Genomic DNA, 22,171 nt, shown 5'->3' with positions numbered 1-22,171 from the left:
AAATATCATGTTTAAACACATTATCTGACAAGAATTTTCATTTTTATCCATCCAAAGAATTATGCCATAAAGAGTGAATCATAACTCCATAAACTACAGATGACCAGATTTTGGATACACAGATGATGGGGTACCCAAGAGTGAATCAATATTGGATGAGCTAATTTGATTTTATTTATTTTTAAAGTGTCAGAGTCAGTCAGTTCTGTATTTCTTCCATTCAAGGGTTCCCCCAAAACAGTGCTATTAAAATTCCCCTCATGGCATGTTTCAGAGTTAAAGTACATCTGTGTAAAAAGAGAAGTTTGACAGTACTATTGTTTTATTTCTAGCATTCAGATCATGGCATTTAGGAGATAGTCAATTAATGAAGAATCATATTTGCTCTAGATCCTCTAGGTGCCAGGAAGGTGTATATCAGTGTATTTGGATTCCCCAAGTGTGGAACGCAACCACATCTGTAAGATGCTTATTAAACTCAATAAACGTGTTTTTTTGTTGTTAGGAATTTCTAAAGCAATTTGATATTTTTAACTGGTAATAAGACTGCACAATATTGCCATTCTTATTCAGCAACAAACCCAGTAAAAACTAAAATAGAACCATTAGAATAATAACATGAATACTATGAATTCAAGCCCTTAAGAACACAGCTAGAAAGTCGAGGAGACATATTTTACTTAAATCTGTTCATAAAACAAATATAGTATCACAAATAATCTGTCTTTGATAAATCTTTAGATACATGTAAATGTACTGTGAAAGATTGCAGTTAAATAAAATCTTGAAAGCCTACCTGGGTAACATTGTGGTCTTCATCATGTTGAAACACTATCTCACCTCGAAAAAACACTAAAAATAAATTTTCAGAAAGAAATTTGAGACTTGTGTTCTTACAGTTTGAGGGTTAATATAGCACATTACAAGGTTATTAAATTATTTTATAAAGTTTAATCATATTCTTTGTTTTGAGTCCTGCTCTTCTATTGATGGCTATTCATTGCTTGTCAATAGAATTTTCAGAAAATAGGAGCTCCAGCTTTGATGTAGGAATTCAGTAAGAGAGAATGCCACCTGTTGCCCAAGATTTTTTTTTCTTCCAGCTGAAACTTTTTCACTTAGGATAATTGGGGACTATGGTTCCAATGTGACCTTTCAAATAACATGTTTTAGAGTTGGAGTTACAGTGGCATAGATGTGTGTGTGTGTGTGTGTGTGTGTGTGTGTGTGTGTGTGAGAGAGAGAGAGAGAGAGAGAGAGAGAGAGAGATGTTCCTTAGCAGATAAACAACCTTATGGAAGTCAATTCTTCATCAGTTTTTAAATTTGTTTTTTGAGAATTTCATATGCATATTTTATTTACATCATTTACATCCTCCCTCTCCTCCTAAATCTCTACCTGATCTTAAATTCATGGCCTTTTATTCTTTAATTGTTACTGTTACACATGAATTTAGAAACAGTCTGCTGAATTCATTTAATAAAAGTTTATACTGACACAGAAATTTCAAATAATTCATAATTATTAAAAACAATGATCCTTCAAATCTGTATAAAATTATACACTTTAAAAAATATCAAGGAGGCTAGAGGATGGCTCAGCAGTTAACAGCACTGGCTTCTCCTCCAGAAGACCTACATTCAATTCCCAGCAACCACATGGTGGCTCACAACCATCTGTAGTGGGATCTGACGCCCTCTTCTGGGGTACATGAAGATAAAGTATATATATATATATATATATATATATATATATGTGTGTGTGTGTGTGTGTGTGTGTGTGTGTGTGTATATGTGTATATATGTATATATAATTTTAAAAATCAAACTTTTGAATGCTTGTTTAGATTCTCCCCCCTCCTGCCCCGTGTGTGTGACAATTTGTCTCCCTCACATTCTTGTTGAGTGTATTATGAGTTTTATAAATGTGCAGGGAACACAAAAGTTCTGGTTGTATGGAACAATGAAAAAGCTACCACCTTTTGACTCTCAACCTAATGATTCCTGGCCAGAAAGCTCTCAGCTTATTCATAGATCTTTAATGGACCCAGACTGGAAACCTGAATGAAGCAGAGGTCTCTAGTTTTTAGCAGGCTATTGTGGGATTTCTGGTGCCAGAAGAGTGGGTTCCCTGATGATGTTGTTTTCACCAGTCACCACGACAAATGGTCAATTCAGTCCCTTAGTTGAGGAAAACATTACTCCAACCAGCTTTCTGGCATCTGTTATTCAAGATGACCATTTTAAAGCACACTTTTGATTTTCAGTTATCAAATATGGTTTAGACACAAAACAGAACTAGATATTAGTCCCAGTCCAAAACATAGGTGATGCCGCCAAATAATATTATAAGGATATAGTAAAGAGAAGAGTAAGAGAGGGTAGAGGGAAAAAGGAAGAAAAAATAAGAGAAAGTTATACAAATATGTGAAAATAAAATGTATACTTTTTTGTGGTGGTAGGGATTGAGCCCAGCGACTTGAACAGATTAGGCAAATGCACTACCATTGGGCTACACCCTTAGCCCATTTATAGTGTTCCTGGAACATACCAGCAGAAAACACACTTGAGCAACTCTCATACTCACACAGTAGGGCGTATTTGTAGACTATTAATTTTTTAGATTTGATTATTAATTGTGTGTGTCTGCATGTGAATATAGCACCTACGGAGACCAAAAGAGGGTGTAGGAGTCCCCTGGAACTAGAGTTATAAGTAGTTGTGAGTTGTTGCATAGCTGCTAGGAACCAAACTTCAGTCCTCTGCAAGAGCAATATGTTCTCTTAAACTCTGAGACATCTCTCCATTCATGAAGTATTTAAATAGGAAAATTTCTTGTTTTTTAATCTACCCGGTTGTATTTTTATTTGAAATGTTAACTATAATTCTCAGAAGAAGTAAAACACTATAAATAGGAACAAAACCTAAAAGGTAAAATTCTTCTACTGATTATTATTGGAATTGCTGTTTTCCTCTTCGCCCTACCCATGATCTCCAGTCCAGTTCTGACCTGCCACAGCATAATTTTTCTGTTTTTCACATTTGCTTTCATTGGTCTTAATAAGGAAGAAAGCCCAGAGAGCCAAATCAATGGGAGAAAAGAGGTTGTTTCATGCTTCTGGTCCATGGCAGGAGGAAAAACTATTCCTATTTCAAAAAACAGCATGTTCTCAAGAGATTTACATCTCAGTTTTAAAAACACCATGGACAGTGTTAGAGATCACAAAACATTACAGACAGTAATGGAATCAGCATTTAATTAAACTAGGTATATATGAAACATTCTAAAAAGTCTTGTTTGTTTTACTCTTAGCAAAGGACAATACTTTGCTTTTGAGTCATAATATGTAAGGTCCTATGAAAAGCTTGAGGGATTTACTTTTAAGAAGTAACTTCCACCAATCAATAATTTTATTATTAACTTTTTCATGCATTAATTCTAAGGCTACTAGTATTAGTGTGGATTTAACGCTCGAGTGAAAATCCTTGTTGTGGAAGCGTGTCAATTTTCTCTGACTAGAAAATGGAAAGGTAATTTCAGCCAGGTCTAAAATTTGCTTTTGTTTTTATTAGGGACTTTGTAGTAGCCTGGTTGCATGAAAAAGGGACAGATCAGAAGGCCATGTACAGACACAACAGGAGAAAAACAAGTCAACACTTTCTGTGGAGCAAACTTATATGGGAATGTACAGTTGTGTAGTGCTCATTAGAACTAACCTGAGTCACTGCAAAGAGATGACAAATTGCAGATATTTCTCTGGGATTTGACTCCTAAGAAAAAGAAACCCATCTGGTTAAGCATGATAATAACTGTACTAATTATTACATATAATATATGTGTATATTATATACATTAAGTACTGTACTGTCAAGAAAATTTGCAAATGAAGACACCAAATGTAAACCAACAATATTAAAAAGCTGAACAGAATTGGCTGGATAAATTGCACAAAGAATAAAGAGATACTTAGACAAGCAGCTATGGGATGTGACTCTACGACTCCTTGCCATATCACTGTCTGACCTTCAGTTCTTCTCTGAAATTTCTTTGTCCCTTTCCTAATTAATCCTTCTCCTGTCTGATATAGAGTACAATGGAAATGAATCATGTATGGAGAATTTTCTCGTCCTGAATCACAGATCATCCTTTCCTTCCCAGGTAGAAAAATCCTAGAAACTCTAATGTTGGTTTAAGCTCCCCTAGAGTATCCAACAAATGCACATTCAATAATAATAGTAATGTCATGATTTCACTCCATAAATAAACTCTACGAAATTCAAGCATATCTGCTGAGTACTCACTATAATTTCTGGGTCTTGAGAGGTCCCCAAAACAAACCCTGTCCTTAAAGAGCTTACACTCTGGTGGATGATACCAATCAGGAAATAAAAGGGCTGTATGATGGTGCTTACAATCTAGTGGATGACTCTAGCAAAGAAATAAAATGGTTCAGTGATGGACAGGATACCAGGCCATACAAACACACAAAGGAGGAAGAGATGAATGGGGGATTAAATGATCTCTGTTAAACAAAACAAAACAAATTTAATGCAGCTCGACCTGAGAAACAATTTCTCCTTTGTGAAAGAAGTGCATCTTTTATTATTATTATTTGAAAAAAAGCTCAGCATTCCATTCAGTTGTTGACATGCAAGAGATCCATAGAAACCAGGAGGGTTGGAAAGGCTGTTGAGGTACTACTTAAACTAATGAAGGAAAAAGATCCTTCAAAAGATTATTATATTAAGCAAGATTTAGTCTCCTTGATATGCTGTCTTTGACAAGATTATATCTGCAATGTCCAAAAGGCAAGTTTATGTCCATCGGACATTATGAGTTGTTCCTGTGAGAAATTAGTTTGGATGTAAAAGAAAATTATAATTTGACTTCATGCACATGATCTGGTTTCTGTCAGAATGATTCTGGAGTATGAGTGTCATGTGTCAGCTAAATTTAGATTCTGTGAACAAACTGAATTTCACACTATGCAAAATACCATGCATCTATGATATGTATAAATGATAGGCAGTAATGCTTACAAGGGCCTTTAAAGCACTGGTCTCTTGCTTGCTAAACTTACTATTCTCTAAATTTCACTTGCACTTCCATTTCCAGAGAAGTGTATCTTTTGCTGCTCTTTCACAATGAGGATTTTCTTTCCCATTTCTACTATTATCTATAATTCCCACCCCTCCCCGAGTACATGGCCACAGACAACCCTTTAAATCCTGACTGATAACTTTAGCTGAGAGTGGCTAGATAATATTTTAGGTTTTGTGAGTTAGGTGTTTTCTGCTGCAATGATTCAATTTTATGTAGCAGAAAAGTAGCCACAGAAAATAATTTAAACAAATAAGCAGGGCAGTGGTTCCAATACATTCTATTTACAGAAGCAGGGAAGTAAACCAGATTTTCCTATTGAAATCAATGAAAAACCCTTGTTAGACATTAATATATCACCTCTTCATTTTAAAAAAGGTTTGATCCTTTAGTTCTTTTGTTAATTACATTCTGACTCATTACTACCAGCCCTGTGCTGTCCGTGTGTCTTAATCATGTTAGAAATATCTGTGGAATATGAGGGTGTAGTTTTGGTGATAGGGTGCACACTTCACATGTGTCAGGGCCTGTGCTCAATTCGCAGCACCTAAACAAACAAACAAACTGGTAGAATCCTCCTGCAGGCACGCTCATGTCAGTTAACTATTTACTCTGTCTCCCCTTAGACTAAAAGATTCTTAAGGGCAGGCACAGGCTGATTACTATTACACAGACCAAAACACCTAGTGCAATTTCAGGTAGCCGATAAATATTTATATCTATTCATTAAGAACAGATTTTTATTTTTCAAAAGTAGGAAAAAAGACAAATTAAAAATACCAGCCATTTCTTTAGGTTTACTTTAGTTATAAAAAGAAAGTCTTGATATTGATAATAAGTCATACCTGATGCATTGAAGGTTTTTACTATAGTGATTTTAGATTTTTCTGCAAAGAAGCAATTTAAATATTAGAGCAGAATTTGTTGCTTAAAATACAGTTTGCCATGAGGTTTTTTTTTTTTTTTTTTAGTGAAGTGCTAAGAAAAGCACACTGTTGAGATCTTGAAGATACCATTGGTCATCTTAGCAGCAGAATGAATGGAACTCTCATTCACAGAACACGCAGCTTTGGCCCAGGGTGGGTCTGAGAATTGGAGTCACATGTTTACCCAGTTAGATCACACCCATTACACATCCCTCAGCTTGTGTAATTCCACTTTAGTTTCCAGGCACTACTGCTAGAGCCATAAATATGAATTTACAATGCAGGTGGGTAGAACTATGTTATAAACAGTGCCTTCAGATGACAGGTTATAAAGAACATGTGACTCAGAAGGAAAGTCAGTGTGAATCAGGGCATACTGAGTCAATTTTACTATAATTTTCAATCAAGAATCCCACTTTCTTCTTTAAGGTTAATAGGATACTATCCTCATTGTATTGAGAGATAAAATTGTTCTGAGAGAAGTCAAGACCAGCCAACAACTGTTGCACAACAATCTCACAGTAGAACCACGACTATTTCAGTTAGAGATTCACAGGCAAGTATTAATGTGTCTGAAAAGGCAAGCCCTAGGATTATCTTTCCAAAAACATTTGGAGACAAAGTCCCTGGCGCATCCCCCAGATGATGGAGAATCTGGTTCAAAAAGCCTTGTATAAGGAGGATTGCCCATTATAAGATGATGCATTCAGTGTACACATTTCCAGAAAACTTCTGTCTCTTTAGAGCAGATAGGAAAATTTGAAGGAAAGACTAAGCTCGGAGCTTGGAGATACGCTGAAGAATAACGGTATTATACAATTTCAGAAATCTTTGTATGTATGTTACTGATGGGCTCACTTGAGTGTGTGATTCATGGACAATGGTTGGTGGTAATTTTAGAGGTAGATACCATTTTGTGCTGTCATTAACAATCCTTTATACATTATTTTGTTAGCCTTGCTATTTTTCTCTCCATAACAAGTGAAACACAACTGTAAAATGAGCTTGTATTTTGTAGCTAAATTCATAAAAAAAATCAACTTTACTAATAATCAAAACTAAAATAACCTAAAGGAAAAAAGATTTAATAATATACAATGTAGTCTCAACAAAGGTACAGTGAGCAACAAGGCCATTCTTATGCATAGCTGGCAAAATGGTGTGGGGTACAATTTTTCTAGAAGGTAATTAGGCAATAGTTCTCCAGGGCCTTAAAATATTCATACTGCTGACCCATTATGTCCAATTCTTGGAACATATCCTATAGAAATCAGGGATGAATGCAAAGATGGTGCCATCAGGAAGTTCACTGCAATAACTTCTATTAAAAAATATAAACAACTTTAATGTTTAACATATGGCATGTAATAGAATATCAAGTCATTAATAGCAAGAGACAATGGGGAATACTTACAATTTAATACTAAATTAAAAGAGAAACATAAAATCTGTGTAATTATGACTATTTTGCAAGATATATATATATATATATATATATATATATGAGATCACAAATGAAATTGTACCAAATTACTAACAATAATAGTTTCAATAATAGTTTTAGTAAAGTAACAGTAAAGAAGATTAAATTTTCTTCTTCGTATTTCCCTATATTCTCCAATTTATGAACTAATCTGTATTGCTATAATATTCAAACATAACTAATGTTATCTTTAAGTAGAGTGCTACGGCTATAATGGGAAGCTTAGGAGTGTAGTGACAACAGAATGATAGCTCAATGATAGAGTCAAAGAGCAGCAAAGGTTGAAAACCTATGGAAATAAACAGAGGAACAACAGAAATTCCTTTGCTAACAATCCATTAGACCCTACCTGTGAAAAACTCAAGAAACCAAAGGACAAGCTATGACATTCAGAAATAATTTGAAATTACCTGTTTTGTTTAAAGTCGACAAAACTTCTGAAGCAGCATCTGAAATAATAAGAAACAATGTAATGCCTGAATTATAATAATAATGCCTGGATTATAATAATAATGTAATGCCTGGATTATAATAATGTAACGCCTGGATTATAATAATAATGTAATGCCTGGATTACTTAAGACATGTGACTCTTCCTGGATTCCTCAAACACTTCAATTTCCCCTAAATCTAGAGATTAGAGTTTTGCAAAATCTAACTGGTACTAGCCAAGTCTCCATCCCCTTACCCAGCCCCAAGATGAACTTGAGTACACATTTATTCTATCAGGATGTGATTTTCTGAATGTCTATTATGAGTGAAACATATAACACCAATATATATTAGACATAAAATTTATGTTATTTAATACTTTCTCCCATTGAAGAAAAGGGGGTAGAAAGGTTGTAAGAGTCAGATATTGAAGAAGACAGGAGTGAACCAGTATCTTCTGACATGACAGGACTCTTGCACTCAGGAACTCACAACAGCTATGGTTGCCTGCACAAGATCACCCCAGTTAACACTCCAGTATGAAATGAGGAGTTCATGATCTCCTCCTACCCCTAGCCGAGGAACTATGGACAGTTGATGCTTCTGGAGGAGAGAGAGAGTCAATATTCTTTGAGGGCTGGCCACCCTTCAGCAGATTGCTCTACCCTCAAGAGTATATTGGTAATACAAATTGGAGTTGTTTGATTATTAATTGACTTTTTATAAAAAGGACACAAAGTTGGGGGTGGATAGAGAGATAAAGGTGGATCTGGAAGGAGTTAGCAATAAGAGTGGAGTGACTCCGAACAAAAACACTGTATGAAATTTTTCCAAAATTCATAAAAATGGCAAGGCAGTAGTGGTGCATGCCTTTAATCCCAGCACTCAGGAGGCCATGGCAGGCAGATTTCTGAGTTTGAGGCCAGCCTGGTCTACAGAGTTAGTTCCAGGACAGCCAGAGATATCCTGGTTACACAGAGGAACTCTGTTTCAAAACAACAATAACAATGTTAAAAAAGCAAAAAAGAATATCCTTTTCTCTCTATGCTAATAAGAAAGCCTTCCTGGATATGAAATTTACAACATGAACAACAACCTCAATAGCTCTGGATGCTTTCACATTAGTCATTTAGGAAATGTTTGTTTCAAACCTATTTGATCTAAAATCCCATTAAAATTGATCCTCCTGGTATTTCTTCAAACGAAATAATTCTGGAATCTATTATTTGAGATGAAATTTTTGGATACATGGAGTGATGCTGCTATAGTGGCACATGCCTGTAATCTTAGCAATTAGGAGGCCAAGGCCAAACAAGGGTGCGTTTGATACCTCACCACAAAAGGAAACAAGCAAACATCTAAATATGCACAATGCATTGTCATGCTTAAAATGCACCCACATATATCCCCCACAATACACAACAGAATTTAAAAAATCACTGCTGCCATAGCTAAAAGGAAGATAATCTTTTTCAATGTACAAATTACACACAAAATGACAACTGTTGGTTCTTCCCATTAGACCATTTATGAATTTAATTGGTTTCAATCATATAAGATACATCTATGATTATTTAACTCCTCAACCACCACCTACATGGCAGAATTTTATTTTAACCAAGAGTCTGAGAAGTGATGGGACTTGATGGAACTAAGATAGAAAACTGGTTCCCCTCAGAGGGGAGAGAACAGAATGTGCTGCCCCACCTACCTCCCTGGGATATCACGAAGTTCTTTGTCCTTTTCTCTAACATGATGAAAAGCCAGGTTTTTTCCCTCCCATTTCATGCTATTTAAAAAGTGATAAAAATCACCAATAAAGAGACTGTCTTTGGACACTCTGTACCTCCAAATTTGTGCTGAATCATATTGAAGTCACTAGATGTGCTTCCCCACAGTTAAATAATCTATCATGTCAAGTTTGCTGGCAAGGTGTTAGAAAACAGTGAAATGGAGTATTTCAAAGTGTGATTGATGTTTCCAGTATTTTCTGAAATATTTACAGTGGTAGAGGGATTTTTTTCTTCTTCTATGATCATAGAAACCATATCAAGTAACCAGAATGGTTACTCCCACATCTTTTGAGTTTTTGGAGTATTGAACTATATGGAATCACTCAGTGTACCAGATATTATTTAGAGATAGAAATCTCCATTGCCATGACTCATACTTCTATTCCTATGAGGGGTTATGAATTTTCACTTTGCTTCAGAAACACTCTTACCATTGAGGTTTGTGGTTTCTACCTCCTTTTTCCCAAGGAGAGGAAGACAAAGGTATAATTAAAAGGGAAACTTAACAGATTGGACTACATCTAGGCTTAAATATTTTCAAAATCTTGCCTGGTGTACCATTGGAGTAGGGGATGAGACTGACAAGAGATGATTCAGCTGCAGAGAGAAAACAAAGTGAATGCTTTGAAACAATTATAGTTCTTTAGACCCAAGGTCTCAACATATAGCTCTGGCTTGACACAGGTATTTATGAAATTTTAAGAAGTCAGAACTCTTGTGACACAATTATAAAAAGTCAAAAAATTACTGTGAGACTTATAATCATAAAGTCTTCTGCACCTGGATAATATCGTGGCAATAAGTTAGGAACCACATTGGAATAAAGTAAATGATAGTTTCACTATTTTTTCCAACCAAGAGAGTTTTAGAAAACATTTTAAATCACTCACTGAACTGTAGTCATGAATATACTGACACATCGACTCCATTCTGTTATAACAATGCACACCAACTGCCAATTCTTCCCATGATAAATTTAGAATATATATATATATATATATATATATATATATATATAATGAGTATATATATTCATTCATTCTTCATATATTATATTCATATAATATCCATATAATATATTATATACATATAAATTTACATATATCATATATATCATACCATTCAATATTATATACCATTCAATGTTATAGTATCTAACTCATTTCTTAGTAGCCCACTTTAAATTATAGCTGCTATTAAGAAAGTCAATCAAGTTATAGATTTCTTATAGAATGACTCCACTTATTCTAGGAAGTCAATTACTGCACACATTTCACATGTTTAAATATTTAAGAGATGCAGTAAGGTTTGATCTTTACCTAAACACATGAGAAATCACAAACACTTCACAACAAAAATCTTAGAGTCTTAGGTATAGAGCTTGATATTTCAGCTGGTATGGACAAAATCTGGGTGTGTCAAAGCACTTGTCTGGCCTTTTTCAGACTGCTCATGGGTTGGCTAAACATACACACCCTGTCTGTCCCACATTATTGCTTTCATAGTTTGTCATTTACTATATTTATTCTTTTAAACAATTGCCAAGATCTTTCTTGAGGAATAAGACTGGTCCTAAGCAATTCAAGTCAAAGTGTACTTATGGGGTGAGGCAAAATAATTGGCCACAGCCATTTTTAAATGAATGACTATGAATTTTTTTGGATGTTGATGAATGGTGACACAATTCAAAGAAGAGGTCTGTGTGCATAGCTGTCTTCTTCCCTTGACACTACACTGGGACCTATCATCTGGTTTGTGCAGCCCTACCCTCAGTGTACCCAGAAGCCAGGTTATGACTAGAACTCTAAAAACGCTGCTCTCCATTCTCTAAAAACATGGTTTTGCAGACTTTATATGATTAAGTTTGGCAAAAGCTATTCTACTAGAGCAGCGGTTCTCAACCTTCCTAATGCAGTTTTAATACAGTTCTTCATATTGGGGTCACCCCCAGCCATAAAATTATTTCATTTCTACTTCATAACTGTAAGTTTGCTACTGTTATGAATCATAAGGTAATCTTTTTTTCTGATGGTCGTAAGCAACCCCCATGAAAGGGTCATTTGACCCCTAAAGGGTTACAACCCAAAGTTTGAGAAATGCTGTACAAGAAAAAATACACTAGTATGCTGAACCCTAGAAGCTCAAACGCTAGGGGGCAGACATGGACAAAAGAGGTTGTGCTCTGATGACTTGAGGTTCAGGGTTTGAATCTTCACCCCATCTCATGCTGATACCAGTCATTTATCCTATAGCAGGCACATGTGGTCTCTTATTTCATCTTCAAATACCCCATGAAGCAGATACTATTGTTCTCAGTTTACAGAGGAAGAAACTGAAGCACAGAAAAGTCAAGGAACTTGCTCCAAATGTGAGCTAGTAGTGGAGGTGGGAGGGTGGTGGCTTAGTTCAAACCCCAAGAGACAGATTGACTCCAGACAATGTGTTAATGTGATTAAGATTCCCCCCTCCCCACTGAGCCTGTTTTCACATTCATAGCATGAACATAAGGATTCCTATTCTGCAAGACTGAGAGGAATGAGATGTCTGAAGACTTCAGGGCACAATAGTACATGCATAAGAGATGGCTGCTGTTTTGTTTATTAGATTTAAATCATTGAATGAGTAACAGAGGAAGTTCATTTTCACAATTCTAAGGATAGCATAGCAACTGACTCACAATCCTTCTAAGATATGTGGTATATCCAAAAGAAGACAGGTTGGACACAAAGAAACCATGTACTGCCTTTGTGTGATGTGGGGCAAGAAGCTGTGAGATCTTATACAAGCTATTCAGCAGCCTTAGGCTTTGTTCTCTCACCATAAGATGCTAGGATGCTAGTGTCCAGCTGTTAGCCTCATGTTAGAGTATTGTTCTCAGTTCCTCTAGGTTCTAGTTCTAAAGTTCTCTTTAGTTTACTATTTGTCTTCTCATTGCCATGTGTGCTAAGCTCTTAGAAGCATCTATGAAGATATTCTGCAAGTGAAGGTACTGAAAGTGTGTATTTGTTGTATTTAACAGCTCACGTTGTAAATACAATACATTTTGGCATGTTTAAGTTCTTGATGCTGTTTATACTTGTAAGCTAGAAAGAATATCAAACATAGCTAAAGCACTTAAGCGGCTCCCCAATGATGTCCACAGTCTAGTCCCTAGAGAGTTACTCCCCAGCTCTGCCAGACAATATGGAAGGATGAATATGACTTCTGCTATTGGTTTTGTAGGTGTATGTTTAATGACAATTAACTCAACCAAGCTTCTTAGAGGAAAACAGTTTTGCTGTATCTGACATTATGTCATACTGCACAGAAAACTTTAGAGTAACACTTTCGTGTGATTCCCCAAAATCATAAAATAACTCTTACCAGATGGTGATAACAAACTGGAATTATCAGCATTTTCTGTCAAGGAAAAAGGTGATTTAGCATTAGTTTGCTTTGTTCACATATTTGTAGGACATTAACAAATTAATGACAATCAATGTAAACTGAACTGCAAATGGCTACCAAAAGAGGGCAGCACGCGATTTCACTATTGTTTTCCACACAACTTCCTAGTGAAGCAAGCCTTCCACTTTCTCTTGTGTGTGTGTGTGTGTGTGTGTGTGTGTGTGTGTGTGTGTGTTTTGAATGTGTGTAAGTGCCCATCCATGTGTATATAGAAGCCAGATGATCAGGTGTCACCCTCTATCTCATTCCAATTTACCTTTTTTGTTTTGTTTTGTATTGTTTTGAGTCAGGGTTCTTCACTAAATTTGAAACTCGTTGTTTGAGCTAGGCTCACTAGCCAGTGAGCTCCTGGGATCTACTTGTCTCTGCTTTCCAATGCTCCATCGCAATGCTCAGCTTATAGGCGCCTGCGATCATGCAGGATTTTTATGTAGATTCTGGGGGATTTGAACTCAGGTCCTCTTGCTTTCACAGCAAGTACTATTAAACACTGAGCTATTTCCCCAGGTTCTCAATCTTTAACTAATAATGGTGCTCTATATATGGTGTTGTATAAATGTGCAATGTACACTTCAAACTAAGGAGATAGCTAAGACTTTAAGCTGTTGATTAATGTTAATTAAATATGTAGAAAAATGTGCATATCTGCACAAATTATATTTCACTAACTTTGCTTATTTTTTTTAACACAAACATTTGGCCTATTATGCCACCTCCTTCTGAGTTGAACTGGATCAGCCACCTTAGGGAGAATACATTACAAGAACTGTTGAGTTATTTGGGGAAAATGCTCAGATCCCTTAAAAGAAAAACACCCTTTTTCCTGTTCAGGAAAATAATACACGCTTGGGGCTGGAGAAATGGCTCAGTGATTAATAGTACTTGCTGTTCTACAGGACCCAGATTCAATTCCCAGCATCTATATAAAGCTCCAACATGGTCCCAAGTGCCTGTAACCCCAGTGTTGTTGCAGGGCAGAAACAGGTAGATAAATCCTGGAAACTTGCTGGCCTGACAGCCTAGCCAAAACCATGAGCCTATGGAGGCAAGAAAAGGGTGTCAGTTGCTTTGAACTGGAGTTATGGATAGTTGTGAGCATACATATGGCTTCTAGGAGTTAAACCCAAGTCTTTTTGAAGAGCAGCCATCTCTTCAGCCGGTATGTAAGCTAGACATTTAAAATGTGCTATTCTTTCCTTTATTTCTTTTGGCATGGTTTTCCCTTTGGATATTGGCTTACTCTTTCTATGTCTTAAACTCTCAATATGATGCTTCATACTACCCTTCATGGTCGAACATAGCCAACTCCTCATATGGCTTTTGTTTTCTAAATACTACCCTGGGGTTCTTTGAGGGTTTGCCCCATTCACTTCCCACTCACAAAAATGACAGGGTTGTCACTCCTAATGAGTCATATATATTTGAACTCCATGCCATTCATAGGAGATAAGATACTTCCATTGTTATAAGGATTCATAAGCAAATAAAGAAAATATTGGTTTGGTTTATTTTTCAGATTTTTTTCTGGAAACCTACAAAACAAATCTCAAACTACTAATTTGTTAAAGTATTGATTTAAACCTATAAACAAAATTATTGGAATCTGTCTATAAAATTTACTTAGTATGACTCTGACTAATTTTTCTGAAGTTTTAAAATATAAAGTTCATATATTCCAATTATGGAGAGAATATTTTTATAATGAAAGGAAGCCAAATAGAGCCTGAAGAATAGGAACTTCAAGGAAATAGCTCCATGGATGGAAACCCCTTCCTTGAATTACCTCATTAGCACTTTCCCCCAACATTATTGCCACACCCTCCCAAATTCTAGTGTCAAATGTTCTAGTGCTGTCAGCGATGCCATATGATTGTGCCATCATTGCCTCTCTGACTCAATGTATCCAAGAACTCAGCTTTCATCACCCCATATAATTTTGACATTTGACCTATTCTTGAATTGAATAAGACTGATACTAACAATGGCTAAGAAATTCATGTTGAAATTTCTTAGTTGTATTGGGTTCTCATGTTAATGCTCTAACAAATTATCAGTAGTGGCTTACAATACATATTTGTTATCCTAAACTTCTATAGGTCAGAAAGCCCCTACAGAGCTTGCTAGATGAACATCAAGTTCATGACAAGCTACAGTCCTACCTGGAAGCTCTAGAGGCAAATCCATTTCCTGCTTATTTGAGTTCTTGGCAAACTGTGGTTCTTTATGGTTGTAGGACTGAACTCGTCCTTTTCTTATTGGCTATAGACTGGGGGCCATTCTAAGACTTAGAGTCATGTTTCCTGGCTCTTGGCTCATTTGTCTATCTTCAAAACCAGCATTGACAAGATAGAGTATGGAAGCTCTCATCTACCAACATTGTGTTGCTTAAAAACTCACAGGATTTGACTGGGTTTATCCAGGAAATCTATGATAATCTCCACATCTCACGGTCTTCAATGCTAATTCCATCTGCAATGTCATTTCCACAATGTAAATTTGAACCCTGTCTTTTAAAACTGGAAGTTTTAGAAGACGAAACCTTTCTGTCAACTCTATGGCCCTCTAAAGTATTCTTTGGCTACAGAAGCTGATGGAGATAGCTGGCTCCTCTTTATATCTTAAAACATCAATTGGCTACATCATGCACTTGGCATTTGGACATGTTCATGAACATTTTCACTGTGTCTGTGGTTGGAAAAATTATAAACAATGAAAGTTGATTTGATTCAGGCTCAGTGATTAAGAGCATGCTCATGCCGGCAAGATACTGCTGAAGGGACCCTGATATTGTGGCCTCTTGTGAGGCTACGCCAGTGTCTGGTAAACACCGAAATGGATGATCACAGCCAGCTACTGGATGGAACACAGGGTCCCCAATGCAGGAACTAGAGAAAGTACCCAAGTACCTGAAGGGGGCTGCAACCCTGTAGGTGGAACAACAACAGGAACTAACTAGTACCCCCTGGGTTTGTGTTTCTAGCTGCATTTGTAGCAGAAGATGACCTAATCGGCCATCAGTGGGAATAGAGGCTCCTTGGTCTTCCAAACTCCATATGACCTAGCACAAGGCAAGGCCTGGGCCAAGTAGTGGGAGTGGGTGGGTAGGGGAACAGAGGTGGGGGGAGGGGTATGGGAATCTTTCGGGATAGCATTTGAAATGTAAATAAAGAAAATAATAATAAAAAAAAAGAAGACAAACAATTCACAGGCACTTTGTAATAAACTGTACCCGTGAAGAAAAAAAAAAAAAAGAGCATTTGTTGCTCTTGCAGAGGACCTGGGTTCAATTTCTAGCCCCTGTGTGCTGAATGTTCACAAACATTGGTAACTCCAGTTTCAGGGGATTCAATACTATCGTGTCTATCCTCTGTGGACACCAAGTATACACATGGTACATATACATATATACAAGCAAAACATTCACATATAAAATAAAATGAATAAGTATTTTTAACATTTTTAATTTAATTCATAGTTCTGGGGTCTGGGAAGTACAAAATCGGAAGACTACATCTGGTGAGGGTCCTCCTGCTATGTCATACATGGAAAAAAGGCAAGTGGGCTCACAAGACAAGAGTGATAACTCCTGTGAGAATGACATTGTTACATTAATGAGGTTGGGACCCTCACGACTTAATCATAATATCACAAAGGCAAGTAAATGTCAAGATGAGGGTTTGGGGGGGTAGGATGAAGATCCTAACCATCACATAGGACATCTCTAATTTTCCCAATTAGATGCTAACCTGCTTGATGTTTCATCTATTATCTTCCAGGCCAGTGGCATGGATCTTATAACTATTCAATGAAACCTTTGTTTTGACTGACAAAATCATTAAGAAATTCCTATCATTATAGAGTACTTGCCTACCAAGTTCAAGGCTCTGGGTTTGATTCTTAGCACCAAAATACTTACATGCAAATATACATACATACATACATACATACATACATACATACATACATACCTGCAAAATAAATCTCTATCAGTTAGGAAATAAAGTTATGAACTTATGACAGTTAGATCAAGAGGAGAAAATTAACTCAGAGAAACAGAGGAAAGGTAGAGGTCTAGAACAATCTTCTAGGATTGGAGGAGGAGACATGAAGCAGAAGCTGAAACCATGTAGAGATGGAGGTTCTCCAGTGACAAGGGAATCCTGGCAGAGGCACAGCTACTATCAGAGATATGGGTAAGTCAATCAGAGAAGGAAACGAACATGCATGCATGCATGCATGCATACACACGCACATGCCACACACACACACACACACACACACACACTTGTTCCTTTCCTTTTATACTTTTTCCTTTTACATTAACACACATTGGTTAAACCTAGCTGGAAGGCAGTTGCAAAGGATCAGAGGGGGAGGATGGAGAATGAATCTGAGAATGGGGGAAAGCGAGTTAGGCAGAGTCTGTAAAGACTTAAGAATACTTCTTGGATAACTATTACTCAGAATGTGATGTGTAGAGTAGTAGTTATGTCTAACAATCACAACAACAAGATCAGGTAAGGGATCTTACAAGTGTGTGCTAAACTGTCCATTCAAATTCATGCCCCAAAACAGTGTTAAAATTCCACAATTATGAGCTCCAACAGACTAGAGTAGTAACCTCAATAAAACACCACAATTGATTATTCCTCTTTGCTTAATGTCCCCTCTCTGCTCCCTGACACTACTTTATAAATAAACCTGAACCCAAATCATGAGAGGCCATATCTGGGTGCTGCTGAAGTGTTTGCTGGGGTAGAGGTTAAGTTTCCAAATATGAAATGGTTGTATTAAAGCTATAGCAATTGCCAATGAATCTTCCAACACACTATCCCTTAAGTTGGGTGGGAGCAAGACTTTCTCTTCCAGAACTGACTATAAAAAAAATACAGCGAGGTCCCCTTGCAGGAGTACTTTTTACCCCACTGAAACTTCTCCATATTGAATTACTGTTCCACAGAGAGAGAGGGTTAAAAACAAGCCACCACTCTTAGGCACTATTATATGGAAACCCTAAACGAAACAATACTTTGTGATTATATCAGCTTTTCAGAACTTGAGACAACAAGTTCTGAAAAACTTCCAGAAAGCACCTTTCCAGACTTTACTGCATAAGCAGAACGATGATTAAAAGCATTTCTAAGTTGGCACATCCTAAGCTTGTTTACTTGAGCCATGACCATCTCACATCCCACTGCTCAATAAGGACTCTTACATAACAGATTTATTAAAAAGATTAATAATGACATAGCCAAAGAAAACTTTAGCTCTTAGCTGATGGAACTTCCTGAGGAGAAAACAGCCACTCTAGGTGGGCTTTCACCATGGTAGGAAGAAGGTAAAATGTGTTCTTGATCCTCCAGGGTCCAACTCTTGCTCTTCCTCCGGCTTCACATATAACTAGCCTACCTTCTTCATCCTCCATCCTCCAGAACTGAGCAGACATGAGGCATCAGATATTCTGTAGCTCCCACACACTGACAAGTATCATTGGCCTCATGGTTACTATGAGGGAGCTGCTGAGCCTACAGTTGCTTCACTTTCCCCCTGAGTCCTTCAGATGTGCAGCTCCTCAGCCAGATGTGTGTCTTATTTCTGTGGGACATCCACACTACCAGCGTAAAAGACAACACATTGGACCAACTTGAGGTTCATTTGGTTCCCATGTACTACAATTTCTACCCCATGGTTTCCGATTGGTGTTGTTTTCCCGTCGTACATTCATTCTCCCTTCCCAGCTGCTTGCTCTATTAAATATTTGGTTAATGTGCCAGCTGTGAGGGGAGCACAGCATAAAGTTTCAACCACACCTCCCCCCACAGTTAATTCAATCAAATCCCTGTAGCAAACTCCTTGGGGAAGGGAGAGTGCAGGAGAGAGAGGGAGGGAGGGAGGGAGAGTGTCTGACTTAGCTGTCCTATGTGATTTAACACTGGCTTATATAGTTTGAAACAGAAAACTTCTAAGAAAATTAGATTAAATTGTCTGTAATTGTGCTGTCCAAGATGGCAGCCACCATGTTAAATTAAATTAAAATTAATTTAATGTAGTTCTTTGGTTGTGGCCATGTCCCCTGTTCTGTCTGGAGTATACCAAATAAATGTGTATATTTTTTCTAAAAGCAATTTAAACTAATTAAATACAAAACAACCCTCCACTGCCCTAGTCAAGGTCGAAGTGTTCAGCAGTCACATGTGGCTGGTGGCTACAGCATTGAGCAGGTGTAGGACAGGTTCTATACAACAGGTATAGTATAGAACACTTCATCACAAAAATGTTTCTAGCTGACAGTGCTGGCCTGTAGTGCTAATGGCATGTATTTACTCACAAGTCAGGTATATTACAGGCATGTTTGCTATGTATTAAGTCACAAAGTTCTGATATAGTTACTGCCCCTTTACAGAAAAGGAAACTCAAACACAAGGTTTAAACACTTTGCTAAACTCAGAGATTTAGATTTGCCCTCAGAAAGTTCAAGGCCTAGAACTCTCACTTTTATGTTCACACTGTAAATATCACATTTATCTGGCTTGGTACAAAAAAAGTAGTTGGCTTTGCTGACGCTTCCTACACTCAAATGGCTCCAGTTCAGATAATGGATATCTCAGTAAAGATCCTAACAGACGCCTACACTTTCCTTAGGCATATGAACTTGGGTTTTTATATGATTCCTCGGAGGAAGGGATGTCTGTCTTACCTCACTCTACCTTCAATGGCAGAGTGAGTCAGGGGCTTAAAGAAATAGAAGTTTGTTTTCCATTAATAAAATCAAATAAGCAACCTCAAGTAGAGAGCTGAGGGTGGAAGAGTCAGGAAAGGGGTGCTGTTCAGGGGACCCAGATTGACAGAGGACCTGCTTTCTTCAATGTGAAGAGTGAAATTTGCTGTGGACAGCACCATCTAGGGGACAATCAGGAGAAGAGAGTGGTATCTTTTATTGTTTGTTTTTATTTCTTGTTTTTAAATACAGGATTTCTCTGCATTGCATTAGGCTGTCCAGGAACTCACTCTGTAGACCAGGCTGGCCTTGAACTCACAGAGATCCCCCTGCCTCTGCCTCCCAAGCGCTATGATTAAAGGTGTGTGCCACCACCCAGGGGAAGTGATATCTTTTTGTTTGTTTGTTTGTTTGTTTTTGTTTGTTTTTTTCGAGACAGAGTTTCTCTGTGCAGTCCTGGCTGTCCTGGAACTCACTCTGTAGATCAGGCTGGCCTCGAACTCAGAAATCTGCCTGCCTCTGCCTCCCAAGTGCTGGGATTACAGGCGTGCGCCACCACTGCCCGGCAGGAAGTGATATCTTAAAGGAAGTTAAGCCACTTGGGCTGATAATGTTGCTTCCCACAAAGTCATAGACTAACAAAGTCTTCATACCAAACATGAGAAACCTCCTTCCAAATGGTTGGTCAGGTGACTCAATCAACAATATAGATCACCTACGTAGCCCTTAGTTGACTCTCAAGGTTTAAAGGTGGGTCCTTATTGTTGAAGACACTACACAGTTACAATACAGGAATTATTCGGGCTGGGTTTGACTTGAAAGCTTCCTTCCTGTTGTCTAGTTTCCATGGTACCAGAGAACACTATGTAAGCTGCCAAGGGAGGAAAGCTATTAAACAACCCTACCCAGCTGCAATGTCTAAGCTCCACAACAGTGACCAGCATGTCAGGATGTGCATAAAGGTGTAGTAAGCGACACTCACATGTTGGTGGTGACCAGCAGCTGTCTAATGGACTTAAGGCCCACTCAACAGGAGGGAAACCATGCCTGATACTGGAAACCTAGGCAGCTTACTGAGGCTCATGAGGCTGTTAGAATCTACTACCACTACTCTGCTAGCATAGCATAATTCCTAACTACATTCTAAATCTCATCCTGATACCTACTGGTAAGTGTAGCTACCACCCCTAACCCCAAAAAGCCCCTATTTGCAGCAAATGGAGACCACAGAAAACTACACTGGACACAGAATAGAGATCAAAAGATTATGTGAAGTTCAGCCACAATTGCTATATCTACATTACAATCCTGTGTGATTCAGGGGACATTGAGGAGGAAGGGGCAGGAAGATCTGGAGATCCAGAATACCAGAAACTCTGTTGTCTGCAGTGAGATGGTCTCTCCTAGAAACAGATGCATAAACAAGACTAGAAGAACAGCAATATCAATGGGCATACTAACGTGGAAGGGGTAATTGTGGGTTCCACCCTAGACAACAGAGGACTATGGGTAACTAACAAGTACTGAGAGAAAGAGAATTAGCCTCCTCGCGGGGGGGGGGGGATTCCTTTATTGTCCAATGCAGAGGGGCCAGCCTGGGAAATCATATACAGTTAGCAAGAAGGGACTCAGTAGGTTGTATTTATATATTTGTGCATATGTGTATTGTTACATATATATGTAACAATAACAACCAAAGAAAAAGGGGTTATCAACTTGAAAGTGGGAGGGGCTAGAAGGAGGAAAGGGAGAGGAGAAAGTGAAGCAATTTTATTTCAATTAAAATATATTTTAAAAACATTTAAGGAGGGTACCATTCAATAATCAATACCCATTAAACTACTGATGGGATAGGGTTAATGGCAAAATCTTTGTCCCCAACCATCATCTCTCTCTTATTCTTTGTCATGACAGTGACAAGGCCAAGCAATCAATGTGAATGGAAGGAGTCCTTTCCATTTTCAGCTTGAATATGATTTTCCCTTTCTTTGTGATTCACCCTTCCAGCTTTGTTGCCAGCAAACAACCAAACTACAGACCCACCAGAGCAGGACTACCATATACTATCTGTTAACAACTCTGTGCTGGTAAAAATCACTAAGAAAGGTTGAAATTATGGATCGTCCTGCTTAAGAGAGAGAAAAAAAAGCCTACTTAGTTGGAAACAGTGCATTTTTATATTTGCCTTTGTTTTTTTTTAACTTATTTTATTAGATATTTTCTTTGTTTACATTTCAAATACTATCCCGAATGTCCCCTATACCCTCCCCCC

The 22,171-nt window shown here is 37.5% G+C and overlaps 1 protein-coding gene across 2 annotated transcripts in view; it reads right to left on the bottom strand.

Moving 5' to 3' along the window:
- The window catches only part of Adgrg2 (adhesion G protein-coupled receptor G2), a 59,431-nt gene that overhangs the window by 28,335 nt on the left and 8,925 nt on the right, over positions 1–22,171 (bottom strand). Inside the window, exons 2-7 of one of the 2 annotated variants that reach the window (XM_021187770.2) lie at positions 13,098–13,133; positions 10,293–10,331; positions 7,920–7,958; positions 5,946–5,987; positions 3,717–3,770; positions 797–852 (exon numbers count right to left, since the gene is read on the bottom strand). In XM_021187770.2, coding sequence (XP_021043429.1) covers positions 797–852; positions 3,717–3,770; positions 5,946–5,987; positions 7,920–7,958; positions 10,293–10,331; positions 13,098–13,133 — 266 coding nt within the window. The remainder of the gene's footprint in view (positions 1–796; positions 853–3,716; positions 3,771–5,945; positions 5,988–7,919; positions 7,959–10,292; positions 10,332–13,097; positions 13,134–22,171) is intronic. The other variant, XM_021187771.2, reaches the window with a different exon arrangement.

Source organism: Mus pahari, chromosome X (genome assembly GCF_900095145.1).
Source record: "Mus pahari chromosome X, PAHARI_EIJ_v1.1, whole genome shotgun sequence".
In the NCBI taxonomy this organism is placed as follows: Eukaryota; Metazoa; Chordata; class Mammalia; order Rodentia; family Muridae; genus Mus; species Mus pahari.
The sequence above is the reverse complement of the archived record's forward strand: the minus strand, read 5'-3'. Positions and strand labels throughout refer to the sequence as shown.